Source organism: Agrilus planipennis, unplaced genomic scaffold (genome assembly GCF_000699045.2).
Source record: "Agrilus planipennis isolate EAB-ADULT unplaced genomic scaffold, Apla_2.0 scaffold16, whole genome shotgun sequence".
In the NCBI taxonomy this organism is placed as follows: Eukaryota; Metazoa; Arthropoda; class Insecta; order Coleoptera; family Buprestidae; genus Agrilus; species Agrilus planipennis.
The window spans coordinates 980,129-995,830 of record NW_020438946.1 but is presented as its reverse complement, the minus strand read 5'-3'; the positions used below and the strand labels follow the sequence as shown (position 1 = coordinate 995,830).

The 15,702-nt window shown below is 35.0% G+C and overlaps 2 protein-coding genes across 3 annotated transcripts; both read right to left on the bottom strand.

The window, feature by feature from the left end:
* Positions 1–5,189: 5,189 nt before the first annotated feature.
* LOC108744668 (2-iminobutanoate/2-iminopropanoate deaminase-like) lies at positions 5,190–7,572 on the bottom strand. Its single transcript, XM_018480542.1, has 3 exons — positions 7,412–7,572; positions 6,145–6,374; positions 5,190–5,321 (listed from the first exon to the last, which is right to left on the bottom strand). The coding sequence occupies exons 1-3, from the start codon at positions 7,471–7,473 to the stop codon at positions 5,206–5,208; spliced, it is 408 nt and encodes a 135-aa protein (XP_018336044.1). The 5' UTR covers positions 7,474–7,572; the 3' UTR covers positions 5,190–5,205.
* A 1,055-nt stretch (positions 7,573–8,627) lies between these two features.
* On the bottom strand, positions 8,628–15,268 carry LOC108744665 (alanine aminotransferase 2-like). 2 transcript variants are annotated; one of them, XM_018480539.2, is made up of 7 exons: positions 15,248–15,268; positions 14,926–15,038; positions 14,284–14,593; positions 12,786–12,976; positions 10,920–11,120; positions 9,271–9,555; positions 8,628–9,152 (listed from the first exon to the last, which is right to left on the bottom strand). In XM_018480539.2, exons 2-7 carry the CDS (start codon positions 15,010–15,012, stop codon positions 8,811–8,813), a joined length of 1,416 nt encoding a protein of 471 aa, XP_018336041.1. In that variant the 5' UTR covers positions 15,013–15,038; positions 15,248–15,268; the 3' UTR covers positions 8,628–8,810. The 2 variants fall into 2 exon arrangements, with proteins under 2 accessions (XP_018336041.1, XP_018336040.1); XM_018480538.2 differs by having other exon boundaries at positions 14,926–15,248.
* Between the last annotated feature and the right edge of the window lie 434 nt (positions 15,269–15,702).

Below are 15,702 nucleotides of genomic sequence, written 5' to 3'. Positions count from 1 at the left end.
ACAAACGCCATCTTTATGATATATTGTTGTTACTTGTATTATCTGTTAATTTTATAATAAAAGGGAACTTATTGTTACAAAAAAAAAATGTGTTGTCGAAAAATCAAAATAAATAGTAAACGAAAGAGTCTCTTCCGCAGTTTAGAAATATTATCAAATTTTGCAATAAAACGCAGAATTTTTAACTGATTTATTGGTCATTGTAATAATAGTTTAACATCCTAATACATATCACACCAAAATTTTATGTAATTATGTTAAAATTGATAGAAAAATATTAATTTGTAGTAAAGTTCTTAGCACTCTGGTTACACTCCTGATGTGGTCCCGCCAGCTGGGGTACTCGGCTTAGCTCAGGGAGTTGATGTGGGATTGTATAAGAGGTATATAGGCAGCCCTACCCATATAAAAAGGCCTTCGAATAGTCTACAATGTTCTAGAACATTCCACCACATTCCAGTGTGTTCTCTGGAACATCCTACCATGATCTGGAATGTTCTAGACTATTTCCGAACATTCCACAACATTCCAAAGCGTTCCGGAATGTTCCCGAAGGTTGGAACCCACGATGGATCTTGCTTTACATACCCCTACCAATTGTTAGCTCTACCCATAAAAGAAAGGCGTCGAATGGTCCACAATCTTCCAGAATATTCCATAATGTTGTGGAATGTTCTGGACTGTTCTAGAAATTTTCAGAGGGTGAAACTTCTAACCCTTATATCTTTAAAAGTATGTCCTTCAGATAAAAACGACAACCTTCCTCATGAATGGGAAATAGAGGGTTACCACACCATACAACTCCCTTGATCGTACCGGGACCCATTTCTAAGGTTTAGGAGCAAGTACATTGTACACTTCCTTTTATAAAACATACTGATTATTACTTGGCGAATTTTGTGGACTCTTTCGTTTAATTTGATAATATTTTTGAAGTATTTTTGTTTTTATAAACACTTTATACTTATTGAATAAAAAAAAAAACTGAAGCATTTCATCAATGTGCTGTGTTTTCTGGATGTAACAAAATCCGTACCATAAGGAGGTACACGTTATGCTTAGGCTTCGACGTTTGTAGCAAATTATAACAATATAATCGTCAACATTAGAGTTATTATAATGTATCGCTATAAATATTAAGTCTTAAGAAGCAAAAGATGAAAACAGAATGAGTTCATAACACGCTTATTATTCGTAAATTCAACTTGCTAATCAAGGGAAAGTTACTTATATGATTTTGTTAGTTTACGTGTTAGATGTCTTATACATTTACACATATATAGTATTATTACTTGTGAGATGAAAAAAATCAATTAGATGTAATAACAATAGATTAAATGCATATATTATAAATAGATTTTAAAGAATGTTACATTTGTAAGTTTCTAGAGACATTTTATTATTTAGATACGATTAATAAAGATATTTTAATAGTTCAAAATACATTAGATAACTTGTACTTTCTTCCCTTTCGTAGAGAACTATAAAAATGTTGACACATCTTAAAGGTGGGTACGTTATTTTTTTTTTTTTTTAATAATTGAGTTTGAGCATTGAAAACTTCATATGCAGGCTACTTGAAGACATAGATTTTCTTATAAATATTTCGATTGATTGAAATGATTCATTAAAAACCATCGCTACACCCGAACTCGGCGTTACATCCGAAGTCGCAATAGCCACATGAATTTTATACTAAAGTAGACTTTAAATTCAAGGGATTTAGATTTAATGTCGCTATAGCGAAATGGCCGTTATAACCAATATCGTAATAAATGAAATCCACAGTATGACAAAACCCCTACCTACAATGAATATTGGTAATTAAGATTGTATTGGAATAGGTCGTTTGTCCTAATTTGTATTATTTATTGATTACTGTACTAAAATATTTGTTATTTCGATATAATTCTTGTGTTTACTTTTTCTCATGAACAAGAATACATCAGTATATGGCCGAACTGTTACAATTTCTGTCTCTTGTTGGTACATCAAGTTTTGATTAACGATAAATTATTATTAGTATGATTTTGTCACCTTGCAGACTTCGTGTTTATAAACATTATAGGCTCATTTCAACGGTTTCAACTCAATCTTTTCGTTGAAAATCCGTCAACCAAGAATTAAAATTTCATTGGTTTAGTGTTTAAACAACTTTTCGAATGTGACTTAATGTGGTTTTGGACGTTAGTGGGGGTGGTATTTAATGTAAAGCTCGCCAGAAGGAAGACATGAACCACTAATTGTAGTGGTTTTGAATACGCGGCAAAATCACTATCGAGTGCATCTCCAGTAGGCTTGCCACCCGTACTTTATTATAAAGTATTGTAGTATTGTACTCTATTTCGACTGTGCGTACGTTATACTTTACAAGACACATAAAGTACGCAAAAATACTTTATTTAAGGCCTTAAGTAAACATCGTAATTTTGTAAGCGATTATTCGAAATTCAGAGTATTTTTACATCAATAATATTGCACAGAAAAATGGCAAGCCATATTTACGGAAAAACCTGATTTCCCAAATCTGTCAAAGTAATGTCACTTTTGCTGTCCGTTCCGGCCACTTCAGCATTTACCGAAAGAGTATTCTCTGTTATGAACACAAAGTGACCGGACGACAGGAATAAAGCATCATTAAAACTAATTAAAAATGGACTTTTAGTTTACTTAAATCTTTGTTTGCTATGTTTAGAGGCTATTAATATATTTAAGAGCGACAGCAATTTGTTACTGGCTGCTAGGTGTAACAAAAAATATGTTTTTAAAAACAAAAAATAAAATACTTTATNACATTTGTAATAATTGTATTCGATCTCTAATTTACATTCGGCTCGAAGGACCACGATTAAGGCCTATGAACGATTTAGAGTTTAAAGTTTTAATAAATTAATAATAATGCTGTAATTCATCGACAATTTGGTGATTTCGTGCAATTGGCAGTTTCCTGTTTATTACCTAATTTAGTGAACAGGCGCATTCTTTTTGGAATAAAGCGATTTAGTTTATTAATCGTTGGAATTTTTCGTTGAAGTTTTCGTTTTGTGGAGAGGATGTTCTCTCGAGCATTCGGTAAATGGAAAATACGCGAACGTTTTATTATCTAGTAGTCGAGGTTAATGCCCTTTTGTCTACATTTTTCTTCGGGTTTAATATCTGCCGTCAGGTTCGTTCGATTGTTTACGGACTCAAGGAAGTACACAGTTGATCTTGTATTGGCTAAGACGTAAGTGTAATAAGGACGTGTGTTTGACAGGTCTACCGACCATAAGGGCTCTACGTGCTAATCAGCGATTTAAAAGAGACAACGAGGAAAAGGTTGAGGCCAACATGAAAGCACAATTTGCAAGTCAAGCAGCGTCTCAGTGGCTTGGTTTGAGGCTCCAATTCATTGGGGTTGCAATGGTTACAGGGGTTGGTTTTATTGCTGTTGTACAACATCAGTTTGACTTTGCCGATCCTGGTATGAATATTTACTAAATACGAGGGTGCGTTTTTAAGTTTGCGGAATAGGTAGGTAGGTCATTAGTGGTGGTACTTACTGAAGTCATTACGAATCAAGGACTTCATTATTGGTCTATCTTTGAAGTATCGTCGACAAAACAAGTCAATCGAGAGAAAATCGAGTACCGCGTATAAAGTTCCTTGCCAAGCAAGGAAAATCAGTTCAAACCATACAGGACGAGATGTCATCTGTTTAGGAAGACTCTTGCCCAGGTAAAACTATGGTTTACAAGTGGTATACTCTCTGTCACTGTTGCCAACCTACTACCATATCAACCAACAGCATTATACAATTATAGCTGACAAAATTTTACGTTTACAATTAGAAAAATGAGCGCCTTCATAATATAATATCAGGTCAACAAAATCAAACAAAACCAACGAGAAAATGGCAAATTAGAAAAAAATCCCGCGAAAATAAGGAAAAATCCCTTCATCCCTCGAGAACGTCAAAAATCCCTCGAATCGGGATAAATCTCTCGAAGTGGCAACACTGCTCTCTGTAAACACTTGAAGATGACTCACGGCCAGGCCGGCCGATCGAGGTGACCACTCCGGAAATCATTCAAAAAGTCGAAAAATTAATACTGGAAGATGCACGACATAAAAAGCTTAAAAAGCTCCCAGAAATGGTAGGAGTTCAGATACAACCATTTTTAAAATTCTTCACTAGCATCTTGACGTAACTAAAGTCAGCGTGGGATGGGTGCCGAGAATGCTCACTCCATCTCAAAAACCACAGCGTGTGGAGTGTTCTCGTGCGTTTTTGGACCTCTGTAGTGAAGATAAAGATGGAGTATTGACTCGAAATGTCACTGGGGACGAAACTTGGGTTCATCATTATGAAGCTGAGCCTAAACAGGAGTCTATGCAGTGGCACAAAAAAGGCACACCACCACCCAAGAAGTTTAAGGTGTCACAGTTGGCTGGGAAAATCATGGCGACAGTCTCTTGGGATTCAGAAGGGATCCTGTTAATCGATTATAAAGATAAAGGTTTCTCCATAACCGGAGAATGTTATGCTTCAATTCTAGAGCAGTTAAAGGAAGCAGTCAAAGTTAAAAGAAGAAGAAAATGAACCAAAGGTGTCCTCCTTCTGCACGACAACGCGCCTATTCAGAAGTCCGTGTTGCAATGGCTGTCGTGCAGAAGGTGGGCTTCGAAATTTTAGCTCACCCACCCTACAGTCCTCATCTAGCTTCCAGCGATAATTAGCTATTCCCAAACTTGAAAAGAAGTCTTCGTGGGAAGAAATTTTCAAGCGACGAAAAAGTGAAAGATACAGTTTCGGCGTATTCTTCAGACAAAGACAAAACATTTTTTTTCAAAGGTGTACGTAAGTTAATTGAACGATTGGAAAAATGTGTAAGGGTAGCAGATGAATATATTTAAAAAAAAAATAAATTCGTACTTTTATTTCCACTTGTTACCCCCCATTCCGCGAACTTAAAAACGCCCCCTTGTTGCAATTCAGTATTATTATAAAACCGCAATGATCTTTTGCATGGGAGTTTACCAATAAAGATTATATTTCCATTTTACTGAAACATATGACTCATTTGTGGGATTGTCTTACAATTATTTAATTTTTGAGTTACTCTACCTCCCTCTTGTGTATGAGTCACCCTGTACCAAGTATTTTTTTTAAAAAGTCTAGTAGGTACGTAACACCCTGTTAGTTCAATTGAATTAAAAAAGTAATTATTCACCCAAATCAACTGGTCCAGATAAGGCTACAGCTTCAATTTCGACTGCTGCAGACATTGGTAATTTACCTTGATGGATAGTTCTTGCAGGGTATGGCAATTCGTAAAAATCTAAAAAAATAATATTCCTGGTCTACTTGTGTAAATTTGGAAATTGTAGGATTATACAATCACTGTAAACAATGTTAATTTTACATTAAAATAAACTTCCGTACAGTAAAAGTGGATTTAATCAGTTGTATATTGAAAAAAAATTGTATACAAAATAAAGAAAGATAACTATCTAGGATAACCCATCGTTAATAGGTAAATCCAAATAGGAATTTTAACAATTCACCCTACCCCAGCTCTTTTATTTTTTATTCCCAGCATGGGCAATATCACAACCAAACCAGCGAATAAAATAGTTTTAAGGTTAATCAAAAATTAAAGACTAATGGGATTATCATTTTAAACCAATAGCAATACTACGAATCGATTCACTAATAAGGTTTCTTCATTAATAGTGCTCATTGTTTAGTCTTTTACTTCATGTATTATATCATTAGTAACAACATCTAGCAAGGAGGAGTTAGAGGTAATCTTACATAAAATAATAAAATGAAAGCGGTATTTACAAAATAGTACCGTCAAGTAAAGTAAAATAGATATAGTGGTATGTAAGAGAAGAAAAAGTAGGGAATAAGCGAAAATAAAGATGGGAGACGAAAAATTAGAAAAAAATGCAGATTTTCAGTATCTAGAAAGTGAGATAACTCAGGATGGAAGAAGCAGTAGAAAGAAATCTAAAGGGTTGAGTCGCCTTTAACAAAAAGAATTAACTTCTCTGCTCGCGTTATATGTTATGTGTCTTATATTTTTAAAGGACCTTTTGAGAAACACTGATCTAAACCACCCCAATTGTGTTACGTATGGTATGTATTGTCATACTCACATTCCTTATATATATTATTAATAATACACAGGTCCTTCATGTTCCGCAATATAATGTTTACTTTGACCACTTTGTCAAAATCGGATCCGGCTTCTTTTAAAACCGTTCTCATGTTTCTTAAAGCCTGTCGAAATTCTTCCCCTGTTCCACCACAGACAAATTCCCCCGTTCTACGGTCAATACCAAAAGTTCCAGAGACATACACCACGTTATCGGCCAAGACTGCGTGACTTTAAAAAAGCATAAAGATTTTCAACAGTTGATAACAGCCTATTCTTCTACTTCTATTTGAATTTAATTTGATTTTTTTTAAATACATATCTTGTTCTTACAAGGTAAGAACAAGAATGTTGACTAGGCATTTTCTAGCTATACAAATGTGGCCACGTTCGCTTATAACAACTTTAGGGTCAGTGACAGATGTTAGACATTCGGGGTCACCTCTTTAAAAAAAAAAAACAAATCAAAGACAAACTATATACAGCGAAATTTGACTATTCCAAATTTCAAAATTAGTTAATAGGGGACTGAAATTATGAATCATTTCCTTCGGTTACGCCAAAACCCAATGTCGTGAAAACACGTTTCAGTTTAGATTTTACCCACGGCTTCGCTCGGAAACAGTATCTTTTTTCTGGATAAAAGGTACCCTATAACCTTTTCTGTACTCCTAACAATGTGTGTACAAAATTTCATGATGATCGATTGAGTAGTTAGGGCGTGAAATCGTAACAAACAAACCCACATCCGTATTTATACTATTAGTTGGGATTAACTGAACGATTTTTCTTTTTCTTTAACTAGTTTTGACTCGCAAATTCGTTTGCATGAAACTAATTTTTTATAATAATAAATACACTTGTTATAACCAATAAACAATTGAAAATAGCCTACATCACCCCTAGCAGGGGCTGGTATCGTAATCGGTTCAGATATTTTGAAGATTAGCCCGTACAGATAAAAAACACTTTAAGGATTGTTTGTATCTTAATAGCATTTAAATAATCGTACGAACATAAAAAGACAGTTATGTTGATATTACAAACAGATGCCCTAACTCTATTTATGTATATGTCTAGACAATTAAAAGTGGTCATACATTATTCTTTGCCCCTTATTGCGAACTGTCACTGTTATATATCTAAATAGATTTGCTGGATTATTAGTTGATGCTAAAAAGAGCACTATTTTACTTTTTATTTTAATTTATTTAATTTCAATGTAGTTGTATAAGTACTTGTAATAATTATAATTGGTAATTTATTACCTATATGGACCAGTAGGAGGAGCTACACAACAAGAGATTATATTTCTTTTAGTGACAGCCATTACACACGTTTGTAACTACTAAAGACATGACTGTAGCAAAACTAAAATTTGAATAGTGGCTATTATTTTATTCATCATGAAATGATAAATGACATATAAGATGATATAAGCCCACTACGCCAGTCTGTGCATATATTTATTTTACCTATATAATCACTCGTGCATAAATAATGCCTGCAGATAATAATGTAATTTTTCAGTAACTTTACAGTCTCATCTCTGCTGTCCTACAAACAACATTTCAACTAGTTCCTAGAAAGCTACAACGTAATGTAGAGTAAACCGTCTAATATCGTAATAAATTCAATATGTAGTTTACCGCAATATGGTGTCATCGCAATATGTCCGCATCGCAATATGGCTGTTTCTATTTTTTTTACAATCCCCTTATATGGGTATCAAATAAAAGGGTTTATCGAATAATCAATATAAATTCAGTATGATGGATGGTTTTGTGCTACTCAATTTGAAATTATCCAATGAATGATAAGTTCAGGTACGTATTGTAAATTTTTAAAGACCTGATACTTTAATAAAATAGCACATTTTAAAAACAAAATTTACTTTCTCTAGCGATGTGCCCCTTCCAATGTTCTGGATGCGCGCTGACAAAATCGTAGGTAGGGAGAAAAAAGCTCATTATACTCTCGACTCTTGTTCATTAAACATACTTTTTCATACAGTACCTGCCAAAAGTTTTGTTCGATCATGAATAGTAGTGCGAGTCGAAAACAAGCGTTAAAGCCTTTAATATGTCTTCAAATATAAATAAACATCTCGTTGATATTTTCAGTAGTAAATGGTACCAATAACAGCACATTTGAGCAATGCAATTGTAGTGGATAAAATGGTCAATTTTTCCGTGCAGTACTGTACGGATTATACGCTCCTCACCGGTTAAGAGTTTGGCCGAGAGTTGTCTCCTTCCTTTTCTGGCCTAGTGCTGTTCTTTTCTACTTTGCGCCGGTCAAACTAAAGGTCACATTGCTAGAGAAACTAAACGAAGTATAAATAACAATTTACTTACTAAATAGAGTAAAATAGTTATTTATTTTTGATAGTACAAAAATAGCTAAATACAATTTATTTATGTATATAAGTTATCAATACTTAACTTTGGAATATAATTTTAATTTAAATAAAATTTACGTCGATTTAAGCTGTCAGCATTTTTTGTGTAATTGAGTTAAAGTAAAAGTTTTTTTTCAATTTCCTAAAATACATCTACCCAACTCTTAACTTACTTTTTTAGGATAATTATTCAATTTGGTCCTTCATTTACAATTAGTTTGATAGTAGTAGTATTTTATACACTATCTTTTTGTTATCTCTTAAAATTAAATGTCGTATTTTGAATATCGTTCAAAAAACTGTTTATGAAACGATTGAAACAACTTGAGCATTTCCTGAAGAACTTCGACAGGTGGTAAGATGGTTGTTCTAAAATGGTAGGTCCCCTCTTCTTGTCCAAATCCAGACCCAGGAACAGTGACAATTCCTGTCTTTTCCAATAGTTTTTTGCAGTAGTATACGTCGGGTAGTATTTTCTTTTTTTCTGCCTTTTTGAGGGCACCAGGAGGTAAAGTGATTTTAGGAAATGCGTATAAAGCACCCTGAAGAGGGTTGCATTTGAATCCGTCGTAACTGTTGAACGCATCTACGACCATTTTAGCTTTTATCTGTAAAATTACCGTTCAGTATTCTTGAAAAATGAAAAAAAAATATTGGTAGATACCTACTAAGTAATTATCAAAATTATTGCAAAAAGATATTTAAAAAAAATTAAATTGTTATTACTTTAAGGTCACCCAAAACTTTTGTTTTTTCTTGTATAAATAAATCATAACTAGGTTCTCCTTTTTGTGGGGGATTTACAATGGCGTCGATTGCCACCTGTCCCAGAGTGGGGGAGCACAGAGACGTATTAAGAAGCTTTTTGTATATTTCTTTTACTTCGGTGTCCATATTGAATACCTCTATATAAGCCCCTCGTAATCCACATTCTCCAGTGTACCCTTTCGAGGCAGACATAAAACTTGCACATTCCATCTTGTTATAGGGCTCTCCCAACTCTATCATCACCTAGAAAGAAGAGATAACTCATTTTTTTTAGGTCACAACTCAATAACTAAACTTTCGATATAATGACGACGTAAGTCCGCCATACTCTGTTATTATCTTATTGCACGGAAAAAACTAAATTTTTATGACAACGCAAAAATTACAATTTTCGATTGAAATTTGCCGTAGAAATTGTAGAATTTATTAGGTAATTTGTAATTCCTTTAAAAATTATTTCATGTTTCTTAATTGTTATTACAATTTACATAATTTGTAATCACTACATAGTATAAAACAAAGTCGCTTTCCCGCTGTCTGTCCCTATGTATGCTTAAATCTTTAAAACTACGCAACGGATTGTGATGCGGTTTTTTTAAAAGATAGAGTGATTCAAGAGGAAGGTTTATATGTATAATACATGCATAATATAGTAGGGAAACACTGATAACTTTAGAGGTTTCTAATCTGATGTAAATAAACACATTTTTTGCGCTTACATTGCAAACGCTGGCTGAACCCTACGAGATAGATCAAAATAATGTACTACAATATCGTACATCTTAAAAGGGTCTACAAAAAAGTCCGGGATGGTATATGTCTTTCTCTTAGGGATAACCCACAATAACCATTTTTATCCTTTACTTTTTATGAGAAATAATGACTTATTTTCGAAGCGATTGTAGGCAATACAGCATTAATTCTTATCCAATTAAGTACCTTAAATACAATGTGCATTTTATATAGATTAATATGGCCCTTTACAGCATGTAATTTAAATGAATATTTTCGAAGATATTACAGATTTAAAATACAGGGACATAGCGGTTGCGGCGGTACCAGCCAGGAGGCTGGTTTGTATTATCTAATGAGAAAAAAACTGTGAATGTTGTATATAAAGACATTCTGTAGTATATTTAGTATGTTCAGGGGGTATCTTTTGAAGATTTTCCCTCCTCGATAATAATCTAAACAAAACAAAAATATATTTAGTATCAGCATTGCACCCGTGCGAAGCTGGGGCGGGGGTCGCTAGTATCAACTAAAATACCTAGTAAATTTATTTCTGCTGGGATTTTATTTTTACAAACTCGAGTCCAAATTGTAATTTTTATTATTTTCGCTTACGAAGCAACGGAATAGTGGGATAAATTGTAAATAACGCTTTAATATTTAGATAAATTTTCGTTCAATATTTGTCAACTTTGACCCCCCCCCTGGTGAAAAAAACGACCCAAAGAATCGAAAAACGCCCCATTTAAATATCACCACGTGCACCCCCTCTATTCACTACTGCAAGCATTACAGATGGGCAGTCTCGAAGGACAAATTTTCATTGGAGTGATCAGTCAAAAATCATTCAGTTGTGATCTACCTTGAAGAATTACCTTTTTGAATGAAAAGAATTTGGAGTCATACACGTTATCCTGATACAGTTCATCAGCAAAAATGAATAGACGTTCTTTGTATGCGAATCTTATTAAATCTTCAATGTTTTCTCTTGTAAGAAGTTGTCCAGTAGGATTTCCCGGATTGATAACAACAATGGCTCTAGGGAAACAGTAACTTCTTGCAATTTTTATTTGATCCTGAAAATAAATTGTTAGCGGTACAGCTGATATTTAAGACCACAACTTTCGATTGTACGTGCGAGGTCTGTTCAAAAAGTATCGCGAATTTGTGTTTTTTCAAACATTATTTATTTATTTATGAATATCTATTTTGTTCCCTTCAAAGTAATCCCCACTTGATATTATACACTTGTGCCAACGTCTTTTCTAATCTTCGAAGTATCTCAAAAATAATTTTTTGTGATGTTGTTCAGCTCCTGCTTCGATGTCGTTTTTATCTCCTCAGTCGTAACGTAGCGTCGTTCTTCCATGGGCCTCTTCGGTTTCGAGAAAAAGTAAAAGTCTCAGGGGGCCATATCTAGGGAATACCCCGAGATAAAAATGTTCTGTCTCTCAGAGTCTCTGAAAGCGAGACTCGAGTCTCCGTCCCTCATCGAATCTCTCTGCTGTCGCTGAGAGAGACTGTCAAAAAAACTGTTTAGTGTCTCTGAACGAGAGACTCGAGTCGCTCATAGAAAGATCCTCATTTCGTATCCAGCCTGTGAACGAGAGACTCGAATCTCTGAACGAGATACTCGAATCTCTCAATAAGTTGTGTCTCGATAGACATGGTTAAAATTTTCTAAGTTCAACATATTTCAGAGATCCCAATCTTTTTACGAGAGACTCGAGTCTCTCAGTTTTTCAGTTTTATTCATTCGGTCTCTCTGTGAGAGACTCGAATCTCTGAATTAACAATTTTATCGTTCGAGTCTCTCATGTGTGAGATCCGTAAAAACACCTAGGCAGTAACTGAAAGACTGTGAAAGACTGTGAGAGACGCTCTCAGAGACGCTGAAAGACTCTGAGAGACTGGAGAGAGACTCTGAGAGACTGGAGAGAGACTGAAAATTTTTATCTAGGGACAGTGGCTGCGGCATTATTAGTGTGTTGTATTTGGCCAAAAATTCGCGCACAAGCAACGATGTGTGAGTAGGTTCGTTATCATGGTGCAAAAGCCAAATTTTGTTCTTCCACAAATCCGAGCGTTTCTGGCGAATTTCTTCGCGCAAATTGCGCTTAACTGGTAGGTAATATTCCTTATTGACCGTTCTACCCTCTGACAAGAACTCATGATGCACCACGCCCCTGTAATTGAAGAAAATTATAAGCCAAATCTTCACATTCGACCTAATTTGGCGCGCCTTTTTCGGTCTTGGCTCGTGCGGTAGCTTGCATTGGGATGATTGAGCTTTGGTTTCCAGGTCATAACTATAAACCCATGATTCCTCACTAGTTATGACCCTCTGGAGCCAATTTGGGTTGTCGCAGACAGAGTCCAACAGCTCCTTAGCATTTTGTACCACCGAGAAACGTTGCCTTTGGTCCAAGGTAGCTTCACCATATGCCACAGTCGACATTCGGAATACGTCCGCGCACTTAATTTTGTTTTTTTTGGAATTGGCAAGAATCGAAGACGAGCGAAAGCACGTGCAAGCAAAGCAGCTGTCAAAAATTAACTGAGCATTCAACTTGTAGGTATAAGTGAGAGACATGAGTACTTACCAAGCATAACGCTACAAAAAAATCGAAAATCGAGTATACGTAAGCCGCGAAAATTCAAAATTCGCGATACTTTTTGATCAGACCTCGTATGTATTAATTGAAATAAAAAAACTGAATATTTTGAAAAGTGTCACGTGCTTTTAAATGATCCATGTCGAGGCTCCAAAAATTAGATTCCTTTAAGAAATAGGGGATTCGGGATATACCATATTCCGTCAAAGTAGCCGTATACAAGGGAAATTGAGGAACGGGAATCATGACACCTGGGTTTTTACAATCAACTCCGGCTTTGAATAGTTTTAAGATGGTTTTAAAACCCTCAGCAACACCTCAAAAAACAATGGCGGTAAAGATAACATTTCTCTTCATCGATAGAGAAAACGTAAGGAATGATATTACGATGCAGTTGAAATTGAAAATAAAAAAAATAAACGATATTCCCAGTTTTTTTTCTGGAAAATGCATTTGAAATACTAAATGCAACAATAATATACCAAGAACTGTTATTTTACGTGTGTAGTTGCAGTAGACTAGGTTTTCAAAAAAAAAAAAGACAAAACCTACAATAACTAATTTTTATTAATCAAAATTTAATGAATTTCCATAGTCCTCCTGGTAAATTTATAGATATTACATTAATTGATCGAAAAAACATCTCACAACGCGTTACGGTCACTCTAATACATCCACATCGCGAAATTGGTGGGTGTTATAATAGCTCTTCTGAAAACGCTCACGACGCGTTGTGGTAATCAGAGATAGGCCAATTAAAATAATTGCCAGACGTGGATCGCGCTTTCGATCTTTTTGGATCTCATCAGCGCGTCGCAGGCAGCTCCGACAGAACACAGACCAACTTTTACCTGCTGCCTTAACAGCGCGTTTTAGAAAATACGACAAATGACGCTGTAAACGCCATCTGTAGCACAGTGCTACATTTTAGGATTACGTATGCTTCAGCAGGTAACAGTTGGTCTGTGTTCTGTCGGGCTGCCTGCGACGCGCTGATGAGATCCAAAAAGATCGAAATCGCGATCCGCGTCTGGCAGTTTCGACAGAATGCGGACCACTTCGAATTATTTTATTCGATTATGGTAACGTGCCTACCTCACGTTGAGGTGAGCTACGCCGGGATTCGTTTCAGCAAGTAGATATCCTTGCTGAAACATACGTAATCCTAAAATGTAGCACTGTACTACAGATGGCGTTTACAGCGCCATTTGTCGTATTTTCCAGAGATAGGCCACATAGCGAAATTCGTGTTGTGACTATCATGCTATAGGACCACAACGCGTTGTGGCAATAAAGAAAAGTCATGACGTATTCTGAGCACCAACTGATGTAACCATATTACGACGTTCAGCTTGTCCCAATAAATAATAAATGTCCTTTTACTTTATTGGCACAATTTCGTTATACTGTGTTTAATAATGACAAATACGTCATGCAGCTGTTTTCTATTTTAGAAGCAGAAAGGGACTGTAAGATCCATATCTGCGTCGTATTCCAATATGGTTCCATACGCTTCATGGCATATCTTCACTGCCACAACGCGTTGTGGTCGTAAAGCATGATCCTTGCGATACGAATAACTTGCATAAATTAGGTAAGGATTAATGAGATAAGTTAATATCACCTGCACATAAAATAATATTATCTGTATAAGCCCGATGTCCGTCCCTTTTTTCAATGTATTTTGCTACATGCTGTCTTATAACGTCGATTCCTGAAGAAGTCGAATAAGAACCGACCGAACCTCCTGTGCAACTCTGCAATATAATTTTTGCTCTTTCCTTAACATCCGAAGGAATACTGGAACTTTTAAGTAACTCAGTGTATGTACAGGTCGCTAGCAATTGTCTTAAGAATGTTATAGGGATTTGACCCACTGCGTGGCAATCTCCCAGATTCACCCGAATGATTTTATTGAAAGGCTTCTTTTCACCCTGTCAAAGGACATTTTTAATGAATTATGATAAACTTCATGTAGTAGCATTAGTCTACAGGTGGCGTTCACTACGCTGTTTGTAGTAATTCATAAAACGTTGTACAAGGTGGCAGAAAAATATGAAACTATGATGTTTGCAATAAACAGCTGAGTGACTTTTGCGATAAAAACAAGAAAGTTTTGTCGAGTAGTACAGCTAAAAATTCTATTAACTTAAACTACACTGTAGATCTTAAAAAATAGGGACTTATTTCATGCCATATCCATAACCCCTGCCTTCTGTAAGTCCCTGGCTTTTAAGTCACATACATTCTAAAAGTTTCTTCTTACTTTTAATAGTTCCTTTTCAATTTCATCTGCGCGTTCGCTAATGGTACCTCTTATGGCATAATCCATGATTCTAACATTCTGATTCATATTATCTACAGTTAATGTTTTCTTCGCTAATAAAAATAAAGAAAAAGTACTAAAGGGGCGGGTACTTTTTAAACAATTTTTCATTCTTCCTGCTGCAACCATACAACTGACATACCATCACCGCCTTCATCATTTAGAGAAAAAAGATAGCGTACAGTTTTATTAATTAAATTAAAACTGTCTAACATTGTTATTAATTACATAAATGAGAGTAGATGTAAAATGTAATACTAACCTTTGACATATTTATGATTGACATATTTGTTAGAATTTTAATTTTCTGTCTATCCATAAATCTGTCAATCGAAACAACATTTGGAAGGATGTAAAGTCTCTAAAATTGGTTCCGTAATACGTATCGCAAATTTTGCTGCCAACATTCTTTTTTGAAAAATATGCCTATGTTACAGTAGGGAAAGGCAACAGGAACGAAGTGATTGAACACTTAAACTACTTCTTATTTATAGCATGCAGTATTTACAATGCTTATGTACTCGTCACTGTATTTATATCACTTTGTTTATTTATTACTGATCAACTGTTCATATCCAAACTAAGTCCGCACCAAAGGCCTATTTATATTATTCTCGAATTTTCTAAAACACTTCATTCTTCTCGAGAATTTCGGAACTCCTTTTGTTAAGCAAGCAAATATGTATCACTCAGAGTATGATTCATTGTCCTCTGCGT